Source organism: Eubalaena glacialis, chromosome 1, assembly GCF_028564815.1.
Source record: "Eubalaena glacialis isolate mEubGla1 chromosome 1, mEubGla1.1.hap2.+ XY, whole genome shotgun sequence".
In the NCBI taxonomy this organism is placed as follows: domain Eukaryota; kingdom Metazoa; phylum Chordata; class Mammalia; order Artiodactyla; family Balaenidae; genus Eubalaena; species Eubalaena glacialis.
Genome location: NC_083716.1, coordinates 79,838,421 through 79,864,193, shown reverse-complemented (window position 1 = coordinate 79,864,193; position 25,773 = coordinate 79,838,421). Strand labels below are relative to the sequence as shown.

Genomic DNA, 25,773 nt, shown 5'->3' with positions numbered 1-25,773 from the left:
TGCACCTACCTCATTGAGGTCCTGCTGAGTTTCATCCTTTGGCCACACGGCCGCCCTCTGGTCTATTCTATAAAACACAAAGAAAAAGTATTTCCATTTAAAAGAAACCTTTCAACAATGTACATTTGAAGTTGGCAGCTATAGATCTGACCACACCCCTGTTAAAAACCCTCAGTGGTACCCCACTGCCCAAAGAACAAAATCCAGACTGCCTATAATGGTCTGCAACACATTACAGTGTCTGAACTCTGCCAATCCTCCTGTCCCACCTCCTATCACTCTCACCCTTGTCCTCTACCCTCCAGCCTCTCTGGCCTTCAGTTTCTTGAACACACAGTGCTGGCTCCCTGTTCATATCTTCACACTTGCTTTCCCCCCAGATTTTCACAAAGCTGACTCTGCCCAGCATGCAGCATCAGCTCAGCTCCTATGTCACCTCCCAATGAGTCCTTCCGGATCTCTCTAATCAAACTATCACTCCCCTTCACTCTCTATTGCACTGTCTTTAGATTTTCTTCTTAGCGCTGTCACTACCTAAAGTTATGATGTTTATTTGCATTTCCACGCTAAAATGTAAGCTCCAAGAAATCAGTGATTCTGTCCATCTTCTACACTGCTGAATCCTCAGTACCCAGTGCAAAGTCAGTATATTTATGACCAAATGTGATCTGATACAGTTGTTACAGAAAGATACCATTTGTTCACTGAAGATAGCTTTTGGAAATTTCATTCTATCACTTACCTAACAAAATAAAAGTTACAGCAATTTCTGGGTAACACGGTAAAGCTAGGTTTTGCCATTTCATAGCTTCCAACAGAAGAAAAAGGACTGAAGGCAAATCTACTCTGAATAAATTTTTTTAGGTTAAAAACAAAAAAACAAAACTCCACTACTGGCAGATGCTCAGCTCCAAATCATGATTCATCAAATGCTATGGTCCAATGGCATCTACCACATAACATTCAAGTTTTTCTGCAGCAGTTTGCAATGCTATTATATAATAAATATATTAAATTATAATTATTCTTTTTAAAAGGCCTGCTATCTTAAGGAATAAAAGTTTTAGTCAGTATCAAGTCATTTATAAAAAGATTTATTTGGGGACATAATTATTTACAGTTATTATTCTGCTTTGGTTTGAGTCCTGAAAAAAGTATATATGTCCTCTGAATGGTCATCAAGATGAATGATTTCTGAAAGTAATGATGCACATTTAGAAATGCCATGAGCCTAACTTCTTCAAAGTATTCTTAAGAATGAAAAGTTCTTTCAGTCCATGAGTACTGTTAACTGTGCAAACAACTTACTTCTAATGAGAAATTGAGGAGATGTTAAAACAGAATTGGACGGTCACACTGATGTTGACCACGTCTGCACAAACGTCCCTCCTGGGTGTGAGAGAAGACTAAGGGTCCCAACCACGAGCCCAGGGAGAGATGGCCCAAGTGAGAAAGTTAGTTAGGGGAAGAAAGCGCTGGCACACCCATCCTCTGCCCATCAGTTCGCTGGGCCACAAATAGTGACTCCAGGGCTTCAGAAAATACCAAGTAGCTCTTTCCTGCAAAATGGGAGAAACCCTCTTGGGGAGAGGGGTTACCCTGACCTATCCAGTAACATCTAAAGTTCTGAATGGCTCATAATTTCCCTGTAACCTAAAGTGGTTCTCAAATTGTGTTTTTATAGAGTTATAGTAGCACCAGAAAAATGAAAGAATCGTGTTCTCTAATGGAAAGAATATTTACCAGTTTACAATTTTCAACCATAAATTTCTCCAGGGCTCTGATGCCAGCAAATGGTAAAACAAATGCATGGTAGCAAACATTAATGGAAGAAAGCAGAAAAAAGACTTTGTTTAAAATATATAGTATATATTATTAAGATGCAGAGAGTAGCTACATGTAATACACTCACATGATCTTCAATGAAAACTACTTGTCATCTCCAGATAAACCTCCAGATCAAGTTTAAGAACTGTGGTCTAAGCATCAAAGATGCTTTAATTTAACAGCCATCTGAATGTCTCCTATGTGACGGGTACAGTGTTGGGGAAATAAGAATCAATGAGCAGACTCTAGGCCTTTAGGAAACTTACAGTCTAGTGGATCCTGAAGCAGAGAATAAAACTAATTAAAACCCAGTCTTGAGGTTCTTTCCATAAATCAAGGAATGAGTGCACAGGAGCTGATACTAGAATGGTGGAGAGGGACTGGGGAAATAGAGACAGATGAAAGAGACATTTTCAAGGAGAAAAACAACAAGAGGTGTTGGGTGTGTATTGAAAGTACGGAATGAAAGAGATGGTGTAATGAAACGTAATCCAAAGTTTTGAGCCTGTGTGACAAGAAAGATGATAGGTGGTTTTTCCAGTGGAGAAAGAAAAATAGGTCATTTGGGAGGGGAGAGCAGGCAGCTGGCATGCGTTTTGATTTAGACATTTGAAGCTTGAACTGAGGATAAAATAGGGAGGTGAAAATCCCCGAGTCGGGCTCACGGTAGCATGGGGCACTCGACGGCGTGTTCCAGGGAGTGAGGGCGGGGATAACAACAGTGACTCACAGTGGCCACAGGTTCTCCATCAGTTTTTCACTTGCTGTGTGGCCAGAGCCTAGCACACTGCTTGGCACACGTCACATGCTCTCTACATGCCTTTCGGATGGATGAAAAGATGAAGAAACAGAAGGACCCAGACCCAAGAATGACTTCTTCATCTACTACTTACTAGGTGTGTGTACCCCCTGGCAAGATATTAACCTCTCTCAGCCTCAGTTTCCTCATCTGTCAAGTGAAGATAATATCAGTTAAAGCACAGGATAATTCAGGATGTGAAGGACAGTTCACGAAAAATGTTTATGACTACTGTTGGTTGTATTAAAAATAACACATGGATTCTATAATCAAATGTAAAAAAATACCATAATAGAATTATAAATGATGATAATTAATGGTATACTTAATTATAATAATTGAAGCCTTGTGAATAAGCTGAAAGAGATAAAAAGCTGAGTCATCCTTACTCAGGACCACTGGGCAGGTTTCTGAAATTGGCCAATTAGGGGACAGAAGAAAGAAGGGCCGTGAAGAAAATACAGATGCATCACTAAGGAGATAAGAAGGCAACCAGAACATTACTTTGAATAGTGAAGAGAAGGAAGTTATAAGAAAAAAGAGTGTCAAGAAGAGCCTAACAGGGGGGCGTGTCCACGGGGCGGGCGGCGCTCGCCGCGAGTGAGTGGTTCAGCCCGGCCCCGGCTCCTTGTGCTCGCCTCACGCCGGCGCCAGTTGGCAGCAGCGCTGGAGGCCCCGGGCCTGTGACCACAAAGAGGGAGCCGGGGTCCGGACGGGAGCGCGGCGGCGGCGGCGGCTGAGGCCCAGGCCAGGCCCCACCCCCACCCCCAGCCTCCCGCCCTCCCGCCCCGCCCCCAACCACCAGACTAGCCTGGTGCGGGGGCTGCGAGCGAAGACATGGGGGAGAAGCTGAGGCTGGAGTCGCCCGTGGGGGCCGAGCCCGCCGTCTACCCGTGGCTGCTGCAGGTCTACCTGGCCAAAGCGTCCACCAGCAGGTGAAGGGGAGTGGCGCCTGGAAAAGATAGGGACTAGCCAAAGAAGCAGAAGATTCCAGGAGACATTCTACAAATGAAGGACTCTAAACCCTGTGGTTGGATAAGGAATTCTGGAAGGAAGGTATCCTCACCCAAGGAGAGCAGGATTCCAGGAAAGAGGCCTGGGCTGCGGCCACAGCGGACGGGGCCCCCAGGCCGGGCCGCCCCTCCAGGACCCCCGGAAGGGCTCCTGGAGGCTCCAGGCGGCTCCTCCCCCGGCGCCGGCCTCCCTCCCGGAAGGCCTCGGGGCAGAGCGGTCCCACCTCCTCGCCCAGAACGGAGCCCGCGTTTCCGCAGAGCTGGAACTCCCGGCTCGGGGTCTCTTCCCTCCGCCGTCACTGAATTGCCCCGGAGCCCGAGGGGAGGGTGGCCTCACTGAGGCTGCCGGCTCTGGAGGGGCCCTGGCGGCCGAAGCCTCGACAGTCCTGGGGACCGCGGGCTGGTTGTTTCAGCGAGTAACTTAAAGACAAAATGGAAAAACAAGGAGGTTTGTGCCTGAGATCATGTTGATGTGAAACCAGGGATGGCCACCTTGTGCCAGATGAGAAAACAGAAGCCCAGCAAGGTGAAATCCCTCACCCAAGTTGCACCTGTCTCTCCTCCCCACTACATGGTTCATGAAAGCAGGACTCTTCCTGTCTTGATCACTGCTGAACTCCAAACAGGGCCAGGCATCTAGCAGCTGCTTCAGAAATTTTGGTTGGGCTTCCCTGGTGGCGCAGTGGTTGAGAATCTGCCTGCCAATGCAGGGGACGCGGGTTCGAGCCCTGGTCTGGGAAGATCCCACATGCCACGGAGCAACTTGGCCCGTGAGCCACAATTACTGAGCCTGCGCGTCTGGAGCCTGTGCTCGGCAACGAGAGGCTGCGATAGTGAGAGGCCCGCGCACCGCGATAAAGAGTGGCCCCCGCACCGCGATGAAGAGTGGCCCCTGCTTGCCACAACTAGAGAAAACCCTCACACAGAAATGAAGACCCAACACAGCCATACATACATACATACATACATACATAAAAAGAATGTAAGCAGACAAGAATAGCATTAAAAAAATAAAAAATAAAAAATAAATTAAAAAAAAAAGAAGAGCCTAACAGAAATATACTCAGCCATTAAAAAGAATGAAATAATGCCGTTTGCAGCATCATGGATGGACCTACAGATTATCATACCAAGTGAAGTAAGCCAGATAAAGACAAATATCATATGATATCACTTATATGTGGAATCTAAAATATGACACAAATGAACTTATCTACGAAACAGAAACAGACTCACAGACATAGAGAACAGACTTGTGGTTGCCAAAGGGGAGAGGTGTTGGGGGAGGGAAGGGTTGGGAGTTTGGGATTAGCAGATGCAAACTATTATATATAGGATGGATAAACAACAAGGTCCTACTGTATAGCACAAGGAACTATATTCAGTATCCTATGATAAACCATAATGGAAAAAAATATGAAAAAGAATATATGTTTAACTGAGTCACTTTGCTGTACAGCAGAAATTAAACACAACATTGTAAATCAACTATACTTCAGCAGGACAGGAATAAAGACGCAGACATAGAGAATGGACTTGAGGACACGGAGTAGGGGAAGGGTAAGCTGGGACAAAGTGAGAGAGTGGCATGGACATATATACACTACCAAACGTAAAATAGATAGCTAGTGGGAAGCAGCCGCATAGCACAGGGAGATCAGCTCGGTGCTTTGTGACCACCTAGAGGGGTGGGATAGGGAGGGTGGGAGGGAGATGCAAGAGGGAGGGGATATGGGGATATATGTATATGCATAGCTGATTCACTTTGTTATACAGCAGAAACTAACACACCATTGTGAAGCAGTTATACTCCAATAAAGATGTTAAAAAAAACCCACTATACTTCAATAAGATTTAAAAAAAAAAAAAAGAAGAGCCTAACAATTTCAGGTAAATGCCAGGCACTTTACTTACATTATTTCATCTAATCCTCATGGTAACCACATGAGATTAGCATTATTAGGCCCATGTGACCTAATAGGAAACAGTTAAGGCAATTAAATAATTTTATCCATGAATAAACAAATATTTATTAAACAGCAACTTATGTCAAGTATTATTGCAGGTGCTGGGAATAAAGCAGGGAATAAAACAAGTATCTGCCTCACTGTCATAGAAGCAGAGAGAACATAAAGAAATAAACCTGGTGCACCAGATGCTAAATATTATGGAGAAAAAGAAAGCAAGGTAAGGAGAACAGGACGTGCAGGAAGACTGCCCAAGCTCACGCTGCTAGAAAATCGCAGTCATCCGGAGATAATGAGAATGAAAGCAGAGAAATAAAAAGGCCACTGGATCAGAAAAGATAAAGGTCATGGCAGAAGAGGAAACAGAAACGGAAGCTTCTCACTAGAGAAGTTTAGCAATGAAAAGAGAAGAACCGGAACAGGAGCTAGGTGTCTCAAATTCCCTTCTTCTTAAGATCTTTAAAGGTAGTGTTTGAACCATTTACAATCCTGCCAACTCCAATACAACCCTGCTCTCTAGCCCAGGCCCAGGAAGCGGGAAATTGCAGCCTGGGCTCAGAGCTCTCAGCACTGATGCCTCCAATCACCACCACCCCCAACACCCCCATCACCACCACGCCATCACTGTCACTACAACCCCATCACTGTCACCACCATCACCATGACCATCACCACCACCAACACCACCATTGCCACCGTGAGGACCACCACTATGACATAGTTCAAAACAAAACACTTCTTAACAGAGGAACATAAAACATAATTGTGTGCTGATATTAAACGAGCTTTTTCCTGGACTCTGTGGCTGCAAAACTGTGGCTCACCCATGGAAGTGCAACTTTTCTAAAACTTGTTGGTGTTCCCACGTTGCTGGAACCCCAAAGCCTGTGCTGAGCCAGCCCGTAGGCTCATCCTGCAGTGACCTTCCCCTGGGAGGTGGACTGAAATTCAAAACAGCAAAGTGAACAAAGCATTAAGATATTTTTCTTGGCCTACAGATAATGTCAAACCCCAGATGTGATCATTTGTGAAGAAGCAGTATTTTAGCATAGGATATTTGATTTATATCAACTTACTATAATTAATTTAGCAGATTAAAATGTTCCCTGTCTCAGTAAAAAGCTTCCCCACCTATCCAATTGCTCACGGAAGATATCTGAGAGTTACCTGACACTCTCCTCTCTCTCAAGTCCATCAGCCAAGCCATGACCAAGTCCTTCAATTTCTTATCCCAAATCACGTTTAGATCTGTCCTCCCACCGCCACCTTAGGCCAAGTCGCCATCATCTGTCTTCTGGGCTACCTTCCTGGTCTCTCTACTTCTCCTCTACCTTCTCCAAACCACTGCCCACACAGCAACCTTGTCGCTACCCTTCTGCACACTTAAAATAAAGATCGAAATTCTTCCAGCATCCTGTGACATCCTGAAGGAGTTACATCTGTCCACTTCTTCAACCTCAACTCACGTCATTCTCCTCCTCCATGCTCCCTTCTGCCTCAGGCCTTCTATGTGCTGTCCCTGGGTCCATAACGCTCTTCCCTCTGCACTTTCTCTCCTAATTAACTCATGCATCCTCTAGACACCAGGTACCAGACCAGTCAGGTCTCCCTTTCATAGGTCTTACTGTATTCTGATCTTTCACATCTGCCGTGTAGCACGTCTCAGTCGCTAACTGTGTATTTGTCTAATTATTTGATTGTCTCTTTCTCATGATGGCAAGCTCTATGGGGCAGGGATCATATGAGTCTTGCTCAATGTTTTCTCTCTAGACCTAAGCCTGGCATTTGGCACATAGCAGGCACTCACATGTTTGCTAATAAAGGATTAGTCCCAGGGTCATGGGCTGCTGTCAATTTCGGTATATTCCTGCATGTGTTTAATGATTAGGATAAGACTCATACACCCTCCTCCACCTGTGGCATGTAGCAGGACTGGCATCTCATTCCCACAAGCAGATGCATTTCTCGCCTGAGGAGACCTGCTAAAGTTGGGCAAGTGGCTTTCCAACCCGCGTTTAGAAAATCTGGGCAGAAAGTAAAAGCAGAGCATCCAACACACTTTTCAGAGTCCTTCATAAAGAACCAGAACCTGGAAGCTAACCAGTGTCTACCATGGGTCACATCTTAAGAGTTCAAGATATTCCACTGCCTCGGATGAGCCTCTGTATTAGAAAACAACACAGGATACACTAATGTATACCCGGATGACTGCCTGCTGGCTGGACGACTGTTGTTTCCTGAAACTCTTTTGAAAACAAAAGGTATATCCCAAGAGGACAACCCTCTGAGCACAATATTCATTATATACAAACAATCGCTCTATATGCAGACACAGGCAAGATGCCAAGGAATTCCAGTAATATTATTACAAACAGTAACAGCCCTCGATACCAGCAAATATAAAGCTCCTTTCCCTGCAGAGTGTAGGCTCTATTAAAGACATTCTCTTACTGGTTTTTACCAAATTTCTACACTAAACGACTGAGATCAAATATTGGGCAGCCAACTCCAAAGAGAAAGAAACCGAGGCACAGAGTTCAAAATGGCTTTCAAAGAGATGGCTGACAGAAAACAAAACTAGATGCCAAGAGCTGACTTTTCCATCCATGCAGCTCCTCGTCCAGGCCAGTGAACTCTCAGAGGTGGACAAGGGTGTTGGGGCTGGAGGTGGAATGCTGACCCCCAGGAGTAGGCCCCCCAGTAGCGGGGACCCAAGCTTGTCTCCCTCCTCCCACTGTACTTCTCTGAAGACTAGAATCAACCAGTGTTATTAAGAACAGATTCCTTATTACTCAGCCATGAAAAGGAACGAAACTGATCATCTGTAGAGACGTGGATGGACCTAGAGACTGTCATACAGAGTGAAGGAAGTCAGAAAGAGAGAAACAGGGACTTCGCTGGTGGCGCAGTGGTTAAGAATCCGCCTGCCAATGTAGGGGACACAGGTTCGAGCCCTGGTCCGGGAAGATCCCACATGCCGTGGAGCAACTAAGCCCGTGTGCCACAACTACTGAGCCTGCGCTCTAGAGCCCACAAGCCACAACTACTGAGCCCGCGTGACACAACCACTGAAGCACCCACACATAGAGCCCATGCTCCGTGACAAGAGAAGCCACCGCAATAAGAAGCCTGTGCACCGCAACGAAGAGTAGCCCCCACTCGCCGCAACTAGAGAAAGCCCGCGCGCAGCAACGAAGACCCAACGCAGCCATAAATTAATTAATTAATTAATTTTAAAAAAAGAAAGAGAAAACCAAATATTGTATATTAACCCATATATGTGGAATCTAGAAAAATGGTACAGATGATCTTATTTGCAAAGCGGAAATAGAGACACAGATGTAGAGAACAAACATAGGGACACCAAGGGGGAAAGGGGGGGTGTGGGATGAACTGGGAGACTGGGAGTGACATATATACACTATTGATACTATGTATGAAATAGATAACTAATGAGAACCTACTGTATAGCTCAGGGAACTCTACTCAGTGCTCTGTGGTGACCTAAATGGGAAGGAACTCCAAATAAGTGGGGATATGTGTATACGGATAGCTGATTCACTTTGCTGTACAGTAGAAACTAACACATTGTAAAGCAACTATACTCCAATAAAAATTAATTTAAAAAAGCAAACGAACAGAGATTCCTGGACCCACACTCACTAGGTCAGGATTTCCCGAGGCATGGACTGGTCATGTGAAATTAACAAGTACTCCAGGGCATCCCCAACCGGAAAACATCATCCTAAAGGTTCAGGTGCAACCACATGGGAGAAGACCAACGGCTGAAGGGCGCAGGTTGGGGACTTCTGGGAGTACGGGAGTGACCTGGGTGTTTTTGGCCTGGCCTCCCAGGGGACACATTCCAGAAGAGGGAAGGGCTAAGTCCCTGGAGACGCTCTGAGAAACTCAAAACACAAGGCAGCCCAGCCGCACTGGAAGAGGCACCCCTCCCTGGTGGGCTGGAACAGAGCCCAGAAACAGCCAGAACCACACTAATGCCTGGAGAATAACTGAGCAGTGAGTCAGGCCTACAGTATCGGGACTGGGAGAGGTAAGAAGGTAGAGTTGGGACAGGATATTTAGGACAGGAGACCCAGCAGGAGCAGACGTCCTAATAATGCTCATTAATAATGATGACAGCACCACCCGGTTTGCTGAGCAGGACACAAGGCTCTCTGCTTCCATCATCGCACTATTCCACTCACTTAGTACAGAATGATCAGACACCTGCTCCTGGGGCAAGCAACGCTCAGCCCAGTGGGCACAGCGATCTCAGCAGACGCTTCCGTTCCGCGGACAGCTCCGCTCACTCGCATTATCCGCCTCAAGCACCTGCCAAGTCTCTTCATTTTTCTGCCTCAAGGCAGAGCTCAATCCCTTAGCCTGAAAGTGTGGGAGAGTTAACCTCTGCTGGGGGCAATCCTTAGCCAGCGGAACACGGAGGAGAGCGTGTGGATAAACACTGGGATCCCCAACTTTCAGAGGGATACGTCTGAGGACCGTCTGAGGATCACAATATAATACTGTTACGTAACTGCTTTTTTCCCCACTAGATCATGAACATGTGCCCATGTAAGTAGACTCCCACAAAATGCGGATTTAAATATCTATCATGCAAATTGGCATTTCTTAAGCGGGTGGTGGTATGCCCTCTAGGGAGCATTTAGGCAACTGAGGGTTATTTGTGATGGGCACAGAGGTTGGGGTGCCCCTGACATGCGTGGGGAAGCCCCACACAACAAAGAATTGTTCCACCCCCGCAGAACTTCCAAATGTCCTCTGGGAATGTGAGAGTCACGGGCACTTGCTCTCAGCACAATCTGAACTAGAAAATGACGATGGCTAGTGGATGAAATAGAAGTATCTAGAGTACCCAAGTATGGAGAAGGGGATTGGATTGAACTTGTCTCAAGTGTTTCACCCAGAGCCACTATCCTATGATTCCACCACATATAGGAATACAGCCACGTGACTTTCTATCTAGTTCTCTCAGAGGTATCAATTATCCATTATATTCCTATCTCCTTCCATGATCAGATAATTGAAAAATTTACATTCTAAGTCTCAGCTGGGTTACCCATTTCAAATCCTACACCTAGACAGCTATTACCCTTAAGTACAAACCAAGGAAACTACAATGGATGTACATAAAAATATTTTTCAACAATTGTTACTACAGAAATATCTACAGATATAAATCCTAGAACTAACCAAAATATCAAATAATTTGCAATTAGTTAAATCAATGATGGTATATCCATAGAATAGAATATTTCCAGCCATGAATATTTTAGAATATTTTATGATGTTGAAAAATACAGTATTAAGTGGGACAAACAAGTTACACAGAAATGTCTCTAAGATTTCACATATATGAAGAAAACTGATATATATATATTTCATATATATACATATGTATAAATTACATCAAAAATGTTTTATCTAGCATCGATAAAGGAAAAAAATAGAGGGGGGTGGTGGGAGCTGTGTGTGCCATTATATAGGACGTGTGTGTGTGTGTGTGTGTGTGTGTGTGTGTGTGTCATAATACATCACAGAACCATTGCCTCATTGGGAAGATGAAGAGTAAGCTGAAGAACAGCCTACGGCCTCAGGAACACGGCACACTTACACAGCTAGTCAAAGTTCTAAATTAGATTTAAGTTTAAACACACACTGTCTCCTATAATCATTATTGAAATTTCTCTCTTAAATCTATTCCAAGTTAGGCCAAGAAGCTTTCCAAGATATTGAGATGTTAAGGACAAAGTTTTTTGTTCAATCTCCTAGAAATATCATTTCTAGCACAGGGCTATAATGACACCAAAGTTTGTAAAACAAGTTTCTTATAGAAAATTGTATGTTAAAGTATTTGTTATAGAAAATCAAATTTGTTCACCTTAGTTATAAATGAACTCAGCAGCCTTGTGATAATTAAACCATTACTCTATTAGCTTCTGTATAAAGACTGTATCATCAGAATGCATTCTAGTCTAGCTTTATACTCTGGGGCCTGCTTTAAATAAACAGTACTTCTAACAGATTCAAACCCTAATGAATCAGGAAGTCCCTTTCACACACCATTCTTTTTTATGCCCACATTAAAACAATAGCAACAACATAAAAACATATACTACAGTGGTAACAGAGGTTATATATGAGTGGTACGATTACAAGAAATTTTTATTTCCTTGGAATTTACTGTATTTTCCAATAAAACCATGTTTCACTTATTTTATTATTTTTTTTTAATGAAAGAATGAGTTTCCCTTTTATCTTTATGCTAAACATTGTCCATCGAACGAGCTAACATTTTATCAAGTGATCAAGGGCAGACTCCTTCAGAAAAAAAGAAAAAGAAAAGAAGAAGGAAAAGAGGGCTTCGTTCCCAGAATAATCAAGTGTGGGCTCTTTTTCAATCAACAGTTTAAGGATTTGGTGTGGGATTTTTTTGTGCTCTACAGCAGGGAGGATGAATTATTTTTATCTGTGACTGCAAGAGCTTGTATTATTAAGCTAAAGTTTTCCTGTGTCTAATCCTTTAAACATCCAGAGTGTTGAGCATTTTCAGTGTTAGAGCCAGAGGGGGCTTTAGAAATCATCTGACCCAAACGTGTGTCTGGGGAGGGGACTTAGGGATTTCAGGGATGTGACCAAGGTCACCTGATAGACATGAGATAAGACCCTGCATTTCTTTTTTTTTTTAATTTATTTTATTGAAGTACAGTTGATTTACAATGTTGTGTTAATTTCTGCTGTACAGCAAAGTGACTCAGTTATACTTATATATATACATTCTTTTTCATATTCTTTTCCATTATGGTTTATCACAGGATATTGAATATTGTTCCCTGTGCTGTACAGCAGGACCTTGTTGCTTATCCATCTTATATATAATAGTTTGCATCTGCTAATCCCAAACTCCCTGTCCATTCCTCCCCCCCACCAACCTCCCCCTTGGCAACCACAAGTCTGTTCTCTATGTCTGTGAGTCTGTTTCTGTCTCGTAGATATGTTCATTTGTGTCATATTTTAGATTCCAAATATACGTGATATCATATGGTATTTAAGACCCTGCATTTCTTAATTTGAATGTTTTTTTCATTCCACCAGCTTGCTTCTGCACCCATGGGGGTGAAGGCAGGATGGGGGGATGAGAAGAGCCCTCACTACACGGCTGCCTTCCTATGCAGTATAAGCAAAGAAAGCTATTTTTAGAACCCACTCATTACCCAACTGTATACCAGGGACTCTCAAAATATTGTCAAGACAAACTAATGTTTTTATCTCTACTATACCCCTACCCCCCATTTAAAAAAAGAAAAAGAAATCCTAAAAGCACACTAACAAGAAGAACACGCTGACAGCACGCAGAGCCCCTGCTCTGCTACAGTCCAAGAAGGCAGATCTTTAGCTCTTTATTATTAAAACTCTCTGGGTGCTCATTCCCTTACTCATTCTTCCTCTTTCTAGCAGAGCCCATTTACTCTGCCTACTTCTCAAAAAACATTTGAACAAGACACAAGTAGCTATTAAAACAAACACAAGTTGTCTATCTCAAAAACAAAAGATGAAAGGATTTATCCCCCATGGAAAAGTTGCTGGCAACAAAACTCCCTCTTTCCATAAAGCAACAAAGCTTTTTCTTTCATCTGGAATGTTACAAAAATAGTCAAAGCCATCAAAGGCCATTATCCTTGCTAATACCCCAACCTTCAACCCCCCCCAACTGGGGACTTCCAGATGAAGAGGCTAATGAACTCCAATTCACAAATGTAACCACCAACTTAATTAGTAGCAACACATTGTTACAGGATAGCTCCTTGTTTATACAGGCGAGGTCTTTAACGACATTAAAAGGCTTAATGCTGTCATAAATTTTAATACAATATTTTAAACACAAGGGAGTTAATCACTCTCAAAAGTAAATTTACTTAGCTGGGTAAGAAATCCCCAACTTCATTGTATTCTCTTACATTCATAAATTCCCCTTTGTCATATCTGAGCGGTCACAGAATTGGCGCTGGCTTTAGCCATAAAAATCAATCAAACTGATGCACATTCATCAACTGACTGCTCTAAACAGATTGATGGTGCTTATCTTGGTTCTATTACAAGGGAAGTGAGGGCTTAATTGAATCACAGCCCCACTGGGGGTCAAACTAGAAAATGAGAGGATTGTATTAAATGATTACTAAGGCTTCATTCTGGCTCTAACTAAATGCAGTTCTCTACTTTTACGTGTTTTGAAAAGCTCCAGGTACGTAGGAGCACGCCAGAGAAGGGTAACATGCAGCCTCACCACTCAGATGCACTGAAAATCCAAGTTAAAATGTAAACACATCTGGATATATGTATATGTATAGCTGATTCACTTTGTTATACAGCAAAAACTAACACACCATTGTAAAGCAATTATACTCCAATAAAGCTGTTAAAAAAAAAATGTAAACACATCATCTTGGAGAAGGAGGCATTAAGGTATTATCAGCCGTCACCTTATTAGGGCTTAGCTCCAGGCTGCTAGAGTCCTAAGGATGAGCAGTTGCTGGGAAGAAAAGGATGGAAGCAGGCATTTTAAATCAAATGCCTATAGAAGCCAGGCAAAAGCATAAATTAATAAAGAGATCTGGGTCGCAACTGTGAAAAAATGGAGAGCTGCCCCTCAACTCCAGCTATCTGCTGCCTTGTAGGAATGTACATCCTGGGTTACCCCATTTTCAGATTTTCCAAAACAATGTAAAAAAGCCATAAAGACTCTGATATTTAAACACTGAATCAAAATATTTTTACAACAGTCTACAAGTCAAATATACCTCCACACTAGATACACGTGCAGGACACTGAGGTTGAGATCTCTGATGTGGGGCACTATACTGCCAAGGAATATAATAGAAAGATGAGGGGAGCTGGTAAATAGAAGGAAGGGTGCAAAGAAAGAGGACAGAGTGGGCTACATCAATATCTGAGGTTGGCTCTGTTGAGGGAATTCAGAAGAGTAAGCAAACTTGGAGGTAGGAAGAGATTAAGAGAGTGAGTCTAAACCTTTTGGGGGATCATGGGTAGCATAGGAAATTCTGATAAATGCTTTAGAGATTTTTCCCTGGAAAAATAAACATATGTAGTAGGCAGAATAATGTGGCCCACGAAGATGTCTATGTGCTTATCCCTTGTCCCCCTCCCCTTGTTACCTTACATGACAAAAGGGATTCTGCTGATGTGATTAAGCTAAGGACCTTGAGATGGAGAGATTATAGTGGGCTATCTGAGTGGACCCAATCTAATCACTTGAATCCTTAAAATCAGAACAATTTTCCTGCCCTTGGTTGTAAGAAAAGAACAAATCTGACCCCATATTGAATCTGTTCCTTTAGCTCTAACCCTTGTGCTCTGTTGGCTGTGCTTAGTCATGTTGGCTCTGCACCTTTGTAAAAAAAAAAAAATGTTGCCCATAGCCTGAAATATTCATGGTAGCCCATTCTCAAGGCTCTGACCTTTAAAGGTTTAACACTTTTCCATTCATACAGAGATTAAAAGTTGCAGAACAGAGAATAACCTTTGTCTTGTTGGAGGTTTATGGGAACACTGTGATCAGACCTACGTTGGCAGCTGCAAGAGCAAAGGATTCCGGCACCAAGAAGCGTGCACCAACCAGCCACATCCTCTCTCTTTTTAGTACAAAAGCAGCCTGAATTCTAACTCAGGGAAGATGGTTCTTTGGGACACGAGTCCACCTTCTTCTCAGTCTGCTGGCTTTCCGAATAAAGTCACTCTTCCTTGCCCCAACACCTCATTCTCAATTCAGTGGCCTTTCATGAGACAAGCAGTAGGAGCTTGGACTCGGTAATACGGTCAGAAGGAAACATACGGAAGAATGCTAAGAGAGATGCAACGTTGCTAGCTTTGAAAATGGAGGAAAAGACCATAAGCCAAGCAATGTACGCAGCACCTGGAAACTGGAAAAGGCAAGGAAATATATCCATTCTCCCCTCGAAACTCCAGAAAGGAATGTAGGCCTGCTGACACCTTTATTTTACCCCAGTGAGACCCATGCGGGTCATCTATCCTACAGAAGTATAAGATTTTAAATTTGTGTTGTTGTTGTTGTTTTTTTGTTTTTTTTGTTTTATTTAATTTATGGCTGTGTTGGGTCTTCATTTCTGTGCGAGGGCTTTCTCTAGTTGCGGCAAGTGGGGGCCACTCTTCATCGCGGTGCGCGGGCCTCTCATTATCGCGGCCTCTCTTGTTGCGGAGCACAGGCTCCAGACGCGCAGGCTCAGTAATTGTGGCTCACGGGCCTAGTTGCTCCGCAGCATGTGGGATCTTCCCAGACCAGGGCTCGAACCCGTGTCCCCTGCATTGGCAGGCAGATTCTCAACCACTGCGCCACCAGGGAAGCCCCTGTGTTGTTTTAAGTCACAGGTTTGTGGTCATTTGCTACAGTAGCAACAGAAACCCAATATAGTATACAGACACTCAAACTTTGGCAAAAACATTCACAGACCTCCCTAAAGCACATTTAGACACACAGATAAACGTCCCTTGCTCTAGGAAGAGCTCAACAACATGCCCTCCGAGCTAAAGGTATGAAACTATTTCTCTTTGGCACGCGTGAGAAGATCATTACCACCCCACGACACAAGCAGCTCTAAAACCTCACTTCTACAAGGATGGATTCATTCTCTGAACACTAGCTACCCTTCTGAGTCTCACCCAAACCACATGCGACCCCGTGACAGCTCCCTGCTGCAGAAAGACCTTTCCTTCCTTTCTCAAAGTGTTCATATGATAAGAGCGTCTTCCTCCCCAGCCCCCCTCCCCAAGAAGGTGGCATTTTACACCTGCTGAGATTTAGCCTGGCTTCTTCCCTCACTTTGAGCCAGACTTAGGTCTGGAGTGCTCTATTACAGTCCTCACGTCTCCATCGAGATCTTATTGGACACAATATGCCTGCACTTGGCCGTTTGCTGGTTTTAAAATGGAAGAGCAATGTTATCAGGGATGTGAGCTACCTGACTCAAAGTTGATTTTAGCCTCAGCTCTCATTTCACCAGTTCATCAAATTTCACAATCCCTGTAATATTTAGAGTTTTCTTTTTAAGTTCCATTAGAATGATCCTAGGTGACGCCACCATGGCTGTGACAAAAACAACTCTGTAGTTTAAAGGTTACCATCCTGAGCTAAGTACTCAACCTAATATACCAGACGTAACTGGCCTCACAACTCCTGATCTGCAACTTAACACCAGACGCTGTGACTGTCAACTCTGGTGCACAGGCAATTCTGGAATGCTGCTAGCTCAGAAAGCTAGATCCTGTCAAAGTAGAACATGGAGGCTAGAAAGGAAAAAGAAGAAAAGAACAACAAGGTATTTGGGGTCCTATGGAGGCTTGCTAAAGCATAGAGGAAGACAGGCCAGATCTGTTTTGGTGGAGACAAGCCTGACTCAATGAGGAAGGCTGCCCAGTGACCATGCATTCGGTTCCTTCTCCTGACATGCAGAAGAGGTCTAGCAACCGCCTAAAATGTTACACAAACTTTTGTGTGTATGTGCATCTCTTTTTTTCTGAGGAAAAGTGCCATAGATCTGAGAATCCGAATGAACTATAGCTCCCCACCCCCAAGTGTAAGAGTTGCTGCTCTGTATGTTTCCTCAGGAGGACTTTTCTAATTCAATACACTTAGCTCTCCCTAGTCATAGGTGAATGATCCCCAGCGCAGAATCCTATTAAATTTCCGACTTGCCCTCTGATAACAGTAATATTACCATTTACCTTCTCCACTGCAGATGGGAAATAGAGTGGTTTTAAGTTTACCAAACATCGAGCGTCTTTGAGAAGGTAGATTGCTAATGTCATTTTCCCCTATCAGCCTCTGTGGAATATCCAGCCCAAAGGACACCATGCATTTCATACGCAAGCATGAAGGATTTCATCTTGTTTTTTGTGTGTGTTTTTTTCTGCCTTTTTTATGATTTTGAAATATGCATGGGAATATAGTTGGCCTTATTCTTGCTGACAGATGCAGTCACCAGTCTGGTGGGGGGAGACAGGGGCACTGCCTAAATTGATTCTAGTCAACCTAAAACAGCTTTGTTATAGTAAGGCCTCCAATAGGAAGGTGAGTGTCCCGATTAGAAGAGGAATGACAGGGCTGAGTCTTACCCGATCTGAGGTCAAGTAAGAATAAACAGACAAGAGATGGCAACCAGTGAGGAGGTGAGAAAAGGTGTCGAAGAATCCAACTGGATAATGGATCACCTTATTTTGGGGTCTCCATCAACCCTTTGGGGCTCTCTGATTCTAAAATTAGTACACTGAATATTTTAAAGCACAACTTCACTATATATAAAATAGATAACTAATAAGGACCTACTGTATAGCACAGGGAACTCTTCTCAATACTCTGTAATGTATATGGGAAAGGAAGCTAAAAAGGAGTGGATATATGTATATGTATAACTGGTTCACTTTGCTGTACAGCAGAAACTAACACAACATTTTAAATCAACTATACTCCGATAAAAATTTTTTAAAAAGCACAATTTCATAGCACAGCCAATCTTGTCTGTCGTTGTTGATTCATTTAGACTCTGCTGCCTTAGAAAAAATTGCAAAAAGTCATGTCCAGAAGCACAGCCCTCCCTTTCCACTGAGTGAGAGCTATGATTACACTGTACACAAGATCCTACAAAGACAGCTGACACAACTAGCAGTTGAATTCTTTCTTCTGTTTATTTCCAGAAGAGACTTTCCATAGACAGCTGCAAGGCCAGGCTCCCATGCCATGGCAATGCCATGCCAACCTTGCTTCGGACAGCCTCCCACCCACATTCCTGCCCTGACCCAGGGCCGTCTCTAGCAGGTCCAGGAGACCAGGGGGGTCAGCCCCAGGGCCACCTCAGGGCTTAGAGACACCACCTGGATCAACACAGGAGCCACGGCTGCTATGCTGTAATCAGACATCTGTAGGTTCAAATCTGGCTCAGCCTTTTTCACTTGTACAATATCAGTCAAGTGCCTTGACGTCTCAGCCTCAGGCTCCTTCTCCATAAAATGGGGCTGGGGTACCCACTTTTCGGGGAAGGGGTGAGGGCTAAATGACAGACTATGCGAAAAGCAATTGGCCTGACTTCTACACTGTCATCGCCAATTACCATTATCACAGAAAAAGACCCAGTCCTCTCTGGCGTGGAATGAAAGAGGACAAAATGGAATCAGCGTTTCTCTCTCTCAGGGCAGGAGAGTCTCCGCTCCTCTCTGAGCCTTAAGGCTGATTATCTTCAAACTGAAGGCAGAGAAAGTAGGTTATTTACATTTCTCTTAGACTCAATGATTCTCCTTCTAGGCCCCTTTAAGGAGCTTCTCTGACTTCAAGGGATGCCAACATAAGTCAGAAAGCCTTGCCTCTTGTGCAGGGGTAGCAAGCACAGGTGTTAGCGTTTCTGGGAAAGGACCCCAAGGCCCAGTGCAACTTCTGACAACAAAGGACCCACCTTCGTTGAGCTCGCACGGTTTCTTGGCACCTGAAGGTGTGGTTTTGTGGACTCTCCTGAGCTGGCGTTCCTGTTCTCCCCCGACACTCTGACTGGCTGGGTACCACATGCTCTGTCTCCTGCAAGAAAAATAGGAAAAGTAGATGAACTGTCCGCAGCCATCAGTTCCACAGTGTTCTCCGGCGGGGTGTGGGTCACAGGGCAGGGCAGCAGCCGTACAAAACACACGCTACCAAGGGCTGTGGGGAAGGGGGCCCATGAGTGATCCAAAACTTAAAAAGCCTCTTTCTAACAGTCAGTTGCTGCAAGATTTCAGAATAAAGAAAAAATAATAATAACCTAAAATTTACAATTTATTTTTTATATTAAAAATATGAGAGAAGAGTATTTAATGAATAGATTTGCAAATACAATTTCTAGAATATTTATAGCATAAGCTCATTTTTGCACAAACATGTATGAATGTACACACAGACACACACGCACAGACACACACACACACAAACTGGCATCAAGTAAACCAAAATCTTAACAGGGACTAACACTTAAGATCTCATTTCTTTTTTCTTTTGGGTACTCATCTATATTTTTTTATACAATAATCATACATTATTCCTATAATAAGAAAGAACTTTAAGTTAATCTGAAAACCAAGGAACAAGTCAGTTTTATAAAATCCAAATCCCAAGTATGCTTGGTACTCTCCCCTCCCCTCCCCTCCCCTCCCCCCCCAAACACACGCGCACACACACCCCTACACCTGTCATTGGCTACACTGAATCCAAAGAAATCACTATGTTGGTCCTATTATCCCATGATAAACTCCACTCATTAATTTACAAAAACTCCAGAAGCTAATTCTAGAGAGTATCATAAACACACCAAAGCTAAAATGAATCTGCATTCAATATAAGGACACACAAACCCAAAATGAAAGATTTTTATATGTTCAGCAGTTGAACCACTACAGTATTTGAACAATGCCAAACCTCTGACAAATTTTCCATAGGATAAAACAGCCCCTCTTTACCTGATAAATGAAATACTAAAACCAAAATCAGTGAGAAACTCAGAAAATCCAGATGGCTACTGTCATGCAGTCAAAATATTCATGTGATACAGTGAACTTGGGTCTGACGGTGCAGTATGACACCGTATGTCACTGTGGTGACAATACAGACCAAGCTCCCCTCTTAGGGGTATGGGTTGAAGTCAGTACAAGTGCCAATATGTCAGGTGTCTCAATATGTCAGAAATCATTTTTCTAAAATATTGTACTAGAATAATTTGGTGGGGCTATTTGCCAAGTAGCCATCACAAGCTTCTAGAGCAAAATTATAGGAATGCCTTCCTATTAGAGGGGTAAAATGGAAAGTGGGAGCAGAGTTGAGGAAAAGGAATGAATTAGAACTACCAAGATCCTTTCTTTAATTTTTCTAAGCCTCCAGCTTCGGGCAAGAAGACACACCACATGAAAGGGTTCCATTAGTATCCAATAGTTCCCTAGACATAGTAGTTGCTTGTGAAAAATTCTACAGCTATTCAAATACTGGCCAAGTTTCCCCAAACAATGGTTTTCAAGTGAGACAGCTCTGCTTGCAAGTATGCTAGGTATGCGACCTTAGGCAAATCACATCCATTATCTGGACCTCAGTTTCCTTGTCTGTAAAATGGAGATAATACTCCAAGCTCACAAGGTTGTTGAACAAGATGCTCTTTTACTACTTACCAACTGGAGGCACACAGTGGATGGGAGCTATTGATGATGATAACAGTCCTTTTACAAAAATTCCCTCGAAGCTCAGTATTCTGAAACTGGTGTTAAGGAAATCCTTGGAGACTTAACCCAAGTGAGTTCAGCAAAAGCAAACTTATTTTTGTGGTGGGATGCTTGTTTCAGGTTTCTATACTAATAATATTATTTTAAACATCGTATTTAGAAGCCACCCTACTTGTAGACCTAAAGAAATGGCCCTTCTCATTTCTAAACAATTTAAACCAGAAATTTCCAGAAATTTCCATTCCTTTAAAACTTAACCCTTTTAAGAAAGAGGGTTTTTTCCCCAAAGACAGTGTTTTATCTAATCCTTTGAACCCACGGAGGTTGAGAAGGGTTACAGGCCACACACTGCTGGATTCCCATGGATTTTACAAACAAAAGCAAAAATAAATAAATGGCAATATGTCAAACCAAAAAGCTTTTGTACAGCAAAGAAAATGATCAACAAAATGAAAAGGCAGCCTACTGAATGGGAAAAGATATTTGCAAATCATGTATCCAATAAGGGGCTAATATCCAAAATATACAAAGAACTCACACAACTCAATAACAAAAAGAAATCTGATTAAGAAATGGGCAGAGGACCTGAATGGACATTTTTCCAAGGAAGACATACAGATGGCCAACAGACACAGGAAAAGATGCTCAACATCACTAATCATCAGGGAAACGCAAATCAAAACCACAGTGAGATATCATCTCACACCTGTCAGAATGTCTTTTTGATAATAGCCAACAATAAATGTTGGTGAGGATGTAGAGAAAAGGGGACCCTCATGCACTTTTGGTGGGAATGTAAATTGGTTCAGCCACTATGGAAAACAGTATGGAGTTTTCTCAAAAGATTAAAACTAGAACTACCTTATGACCCATTGATTCCACTTCTGGGTACTTACCCAGAGAAAATGAAAATAGTAATTTGAAAAGATATATGCACCCCTATGTTCATTGCAGCATTATTTACAATAGCCAAGATATGAAAGCAATCTAAGTGTCCATTGATAGAAGAAGGGATAAAAAGGATGGTATAACACACACACACACACACACACACACACACACACACACACACACTGAATATTACCCAGTCATAAGAAAAGAATGAAATCTTGTCATTTGCAGCAACATGGATGGACCTAGAGGGCATTACGCTAAGTGAAAAAAGTCAGACAGAGAAGGACAAATACTGTATGATTTCACTTACATATGGAATCTAAACAACAAAACAAATGAACAAGCAAAATAAAACAGAAACAGACACGTGGATACAGAGAACAGCACTGACGATCACCAGAAGAAAGGTGGGTGGGAGATCGTGCAATATAGGTGAAGGGGATTCAAGAGGTATAAACTTCCAGTTATAAAATAAGTCACAGGTAAGTTATGTACAACATAGGGAATATATTCAACAATATTGTAGCAACTTTGTACAGTGACAGATGGTTACTAGACATATCATGGTGATCAATGTGTTATACATACAAATGTTGAACCACTATGTTGTACACCTGAAACTAATACAACATTAAATGTCAACTATACTTCAATAAAAAAAGCAATCACCTACTACATACCAAGGATGTTGATAGTTAGGAGGGTTATATAAAAGTGAATAAGACATCCCTGTCCCAAAGAACTTTAAAATCTGTTTCTAACAAAAACTAAAGTGTGAGAGGGCAGACACTAACTTGCCTACTTCTGTGTTAATGTGTTTGTCAAATGGGCAGGTCCAAACTGACCAAGGGAACAAGGGAAGTAGAAGCCAAGAACTTCTCCTCCAGGTTTGTCTTCCTGCCACCTGGTCAGGCATAGTCTGGATGGGGCATCTGTAAGAGGAGTCATCCTACATCTTTTCCTGCTCCCAACCATGCTCTTCTACCCTTCAACCTCACCTCCCGCATGTCCCAAGCCCAGCCTCAGTAAAGTGATTTGTGGGTTTTCTGCTTATATGCAGGAACAAACAAATTGATTAAGATCTGAGATATTTCATAAGAAAGATATTTCTCAGAAGAAAGATATTTCATACTAAAACAAATGTTACTTTGGTTATATTCTGATCCATGAGCAGAGGCTAGGATAGTATACACAATGACAAGAGCAAAGCTGTCTACTAATCAGGTTCAGAGGCTCAAAACCCCAGCTGAGTTAAGGAAGAAAACAGGTGTCCCTAAGTAGAAATGGTGAAATATGATATTTTGTCCTTGTTGGGATTTTAGTGAGTTCAGCTGGCTCATAAAGAACTTGAGAGAATCTAGTTTTAATCCAATGGCATGTCCACTGCTTCAGGCCCTTCCAAGTTTTACAATTTGTACAAATCCATGACCCAGAAGAAAGAATTTTCCAACCTCATTCCAGTTTTTGCCCATCTGCTCTAGTATGCCCAGAGTATTACCCTTGGGCCTCAAAGACATATGCATCCTCTAAATCTTCCTTCCAAGATGTGGCGAGTCAAAACAGTCACTTTTTTCAATCTTCTCACACTTGAGGGTTTATCTATGACCATTCTATTCTGAAATTTATTTAGAATGTTATTTCCTCCTATTGCTGGCTTAAATTTTAAATTAAATGGCTTTATAACTAATCACTCCATTGTTAATAAAAATGTCTTGCATTTATGAGAGCATGTTCTTCCCAAGAGCTCTAATTACCACATGATTAATGCATCTGATATCTCCATAGTTCAGAAGAGCACATATTTTCAGCTCTTAGAACAGGAAAAGTGTTATAAATATACCCTATCCTATATTACCCTAAAGTTCCTATTATCTTAAACCTGCACATGTCTGTGAAAGTGACTTAAAGTCCTTCTGAATAATTGGGAGTTTTAAAGACTTTCACCCCTGATTAAAAGAACTATTTGTTATTATCACATTCATTTCATAATTGGGGGAAAGGAAACCCTGGAAGAGATTATTTAAATTTCTTTTAAAAAAATGTGCATCTGATTATTAATGTTCTGACCCCTTAAGAAACAGGGAACGTAGATCACTATTTCTTCAGTCCTATCAGTCCCATTTTAAAAATAATTTCTGCCTACCTTAGTCACTATTTCAACAAAGAATAAAGTAAGTCATGTAGGAAGGCAGGCATTGGTTCAAAATCCACACATACCCCCAAAGTAGAATCTCCTCTGATCCTATTTCCTAACCTGTAATACAGAGATATCACCTAGTTTACTGCTTAGAGTTGTAAGAATTTCTAGTAGAAAACACACATTCAAATTATATTGTCTATCTTGTCCACTTTCCAAATAACATTCACTGAGTGCCTGATCTGTACCAACACTAAACTAGGCAAGGCATGTTTAACCTATATTTCCTCATTTAAAACTAGGAGGTGGATTTTACTCTCCCAGTTTTCTGCAGCGAGAATAAGAATAATCAAGAGAAGACAAGATAGATGACTTACCTAGGACAGAAAGATTGTCTTTTACACAAGAGATGTCTTCCTGAAGACCCTGAAAAATCTAACTGAGATTTATATATTTTAAGACCATTCCCATAACAGAAGATAATGGGTATTTCTGTTCACTAGCTAAAGTGGAAATATTTCAATAGAATAAACACAGCTTATAATTCCATAGACCCAAACAGCTTTGAAATTACGCAAATCTTGATAAATCTAGGGGGAGAATTACACTATTTCAAATTGTTTGCATGGAGAGACTTAATACTTTATAGTCAATACTTAATTCAAAATTGCATGAAATAGGACCATACTGTTCCACTTGAGCTAGAGAACCCAGATCCTAATCCCAATCTCCTAAATCCAAATTTGGAGTTCTGTCCACTATGTTTCAACATCCCAAATTTACTATTGTCAAATGACAAAACTAAAACAATTTGTAACTAGTTTGATGTCCTTTACTCAAGAGGAAACAAACCATGGGTTGGGGAATACAGTACCTATTAAGAAACAGAACACTGTTCCTGAGGGATTTTAGGCAAGGGTGACTATTCTAGAGCATGAGAAGAGGCAACACAGAAACGGGGCATGATTGGCGAAGAGGATGGGGATTTCCTTATAAGGCTAGCAGGGCCTATCTTCTTGTGTAAGGTAAACTAACCGAAGATGAGTTGGAGGATTGCAATTGATGTGTGTTAGGTTTCCTGGACAGGTGCTTCCAGTAAGTGCAGGCTGACTTAGGCATTGGAAGTCCTGGCCAGAGCCATTAGGCAAGAAAAAGAAATGAAAGTCATCTAAATTGGGAAGGAAGAAGTGAAACTGTCACTATTTGCAGATGACATTATACAGAGAAAACACTAAAGACTCTACAAAAAGGGGAGACCTTCAAGATGGCATAGGAGTAAGACGTGGAGATCATCTTCCTCCTCACAAATACATCAGAAATACATCTATGTGTGGAACAACTCCTGCAGAACACCTACTGAACACTGGCAGGAGACCTCAGACTTCCCAAAAGGCAAGAAACTCCCCACATACCTGGGTAGGGCAAAAGAAAAAACAGACAGAAGAATAGGGACGGGACCTGCACGTCGCGGAGGGAGCTGTGAAGGAGGAAAGGTTTCCACACACTAGGAAGGCCCTTCACTGGTGGAGGTGGAGGTGGAGGGTTGGGTGGGGGGGGGGGAAGCTTCAGAGCCACGGAGGAGAGCACAGCAACAGGGGTGCAGAGGGCAAAGCAGAGAGATTCCCGCACAGAGGATCAGTGCTGCCCAGCATGCACCAGTCTGAGAGGCTTGTCTGCTCACACGCCAGGACGGGTGGGGGCTGGGAGCTGAGGCTCGGGCTTCGGAGGTCGGATCCCAGGGAGAGGACTGGGGTTGGCTGCGTGAACACAGCCTGAAGGGGGCTAGTGTGCCACAGCTAGCCGGGAGGGAGTCCGGGAAAAAGTCTGGAGCTGCCAAAGAGGCAAGACACCACTGTT

General features: G+C 42.7%; 1 protein-coding gene across 4 annotated transcripts in view; it reads right to left on the bottom strand.

Annotated features, from left to right (window-relative positions):
* FAM13C (family with sequence similarity 13 member C) overlaps positions 1-25,773 on the bottom strand; it is a 130,236-nt gene that overhangs the window by 52,917 nt on the left and 51,546 nt on the right. For all 4 annotated transcript variants that reach the window (XM_061181740.1, XM_061181720.1, XM_061181734.1 and 1 more), the window contains 2 exons: positions 19,106-19,224; positions 10-67 (listed from right to left, as the gene is read on the bottom strand). In XM_061181740.1, the coding sequence (XP_061037723.1) occupies positions 10-67; positions 19,106-19,224 (177 nt within the window). The remainder of the gene's footprint in view (positions 1-9; positions 68-19,105; positions 19,225-25,773) is intronic.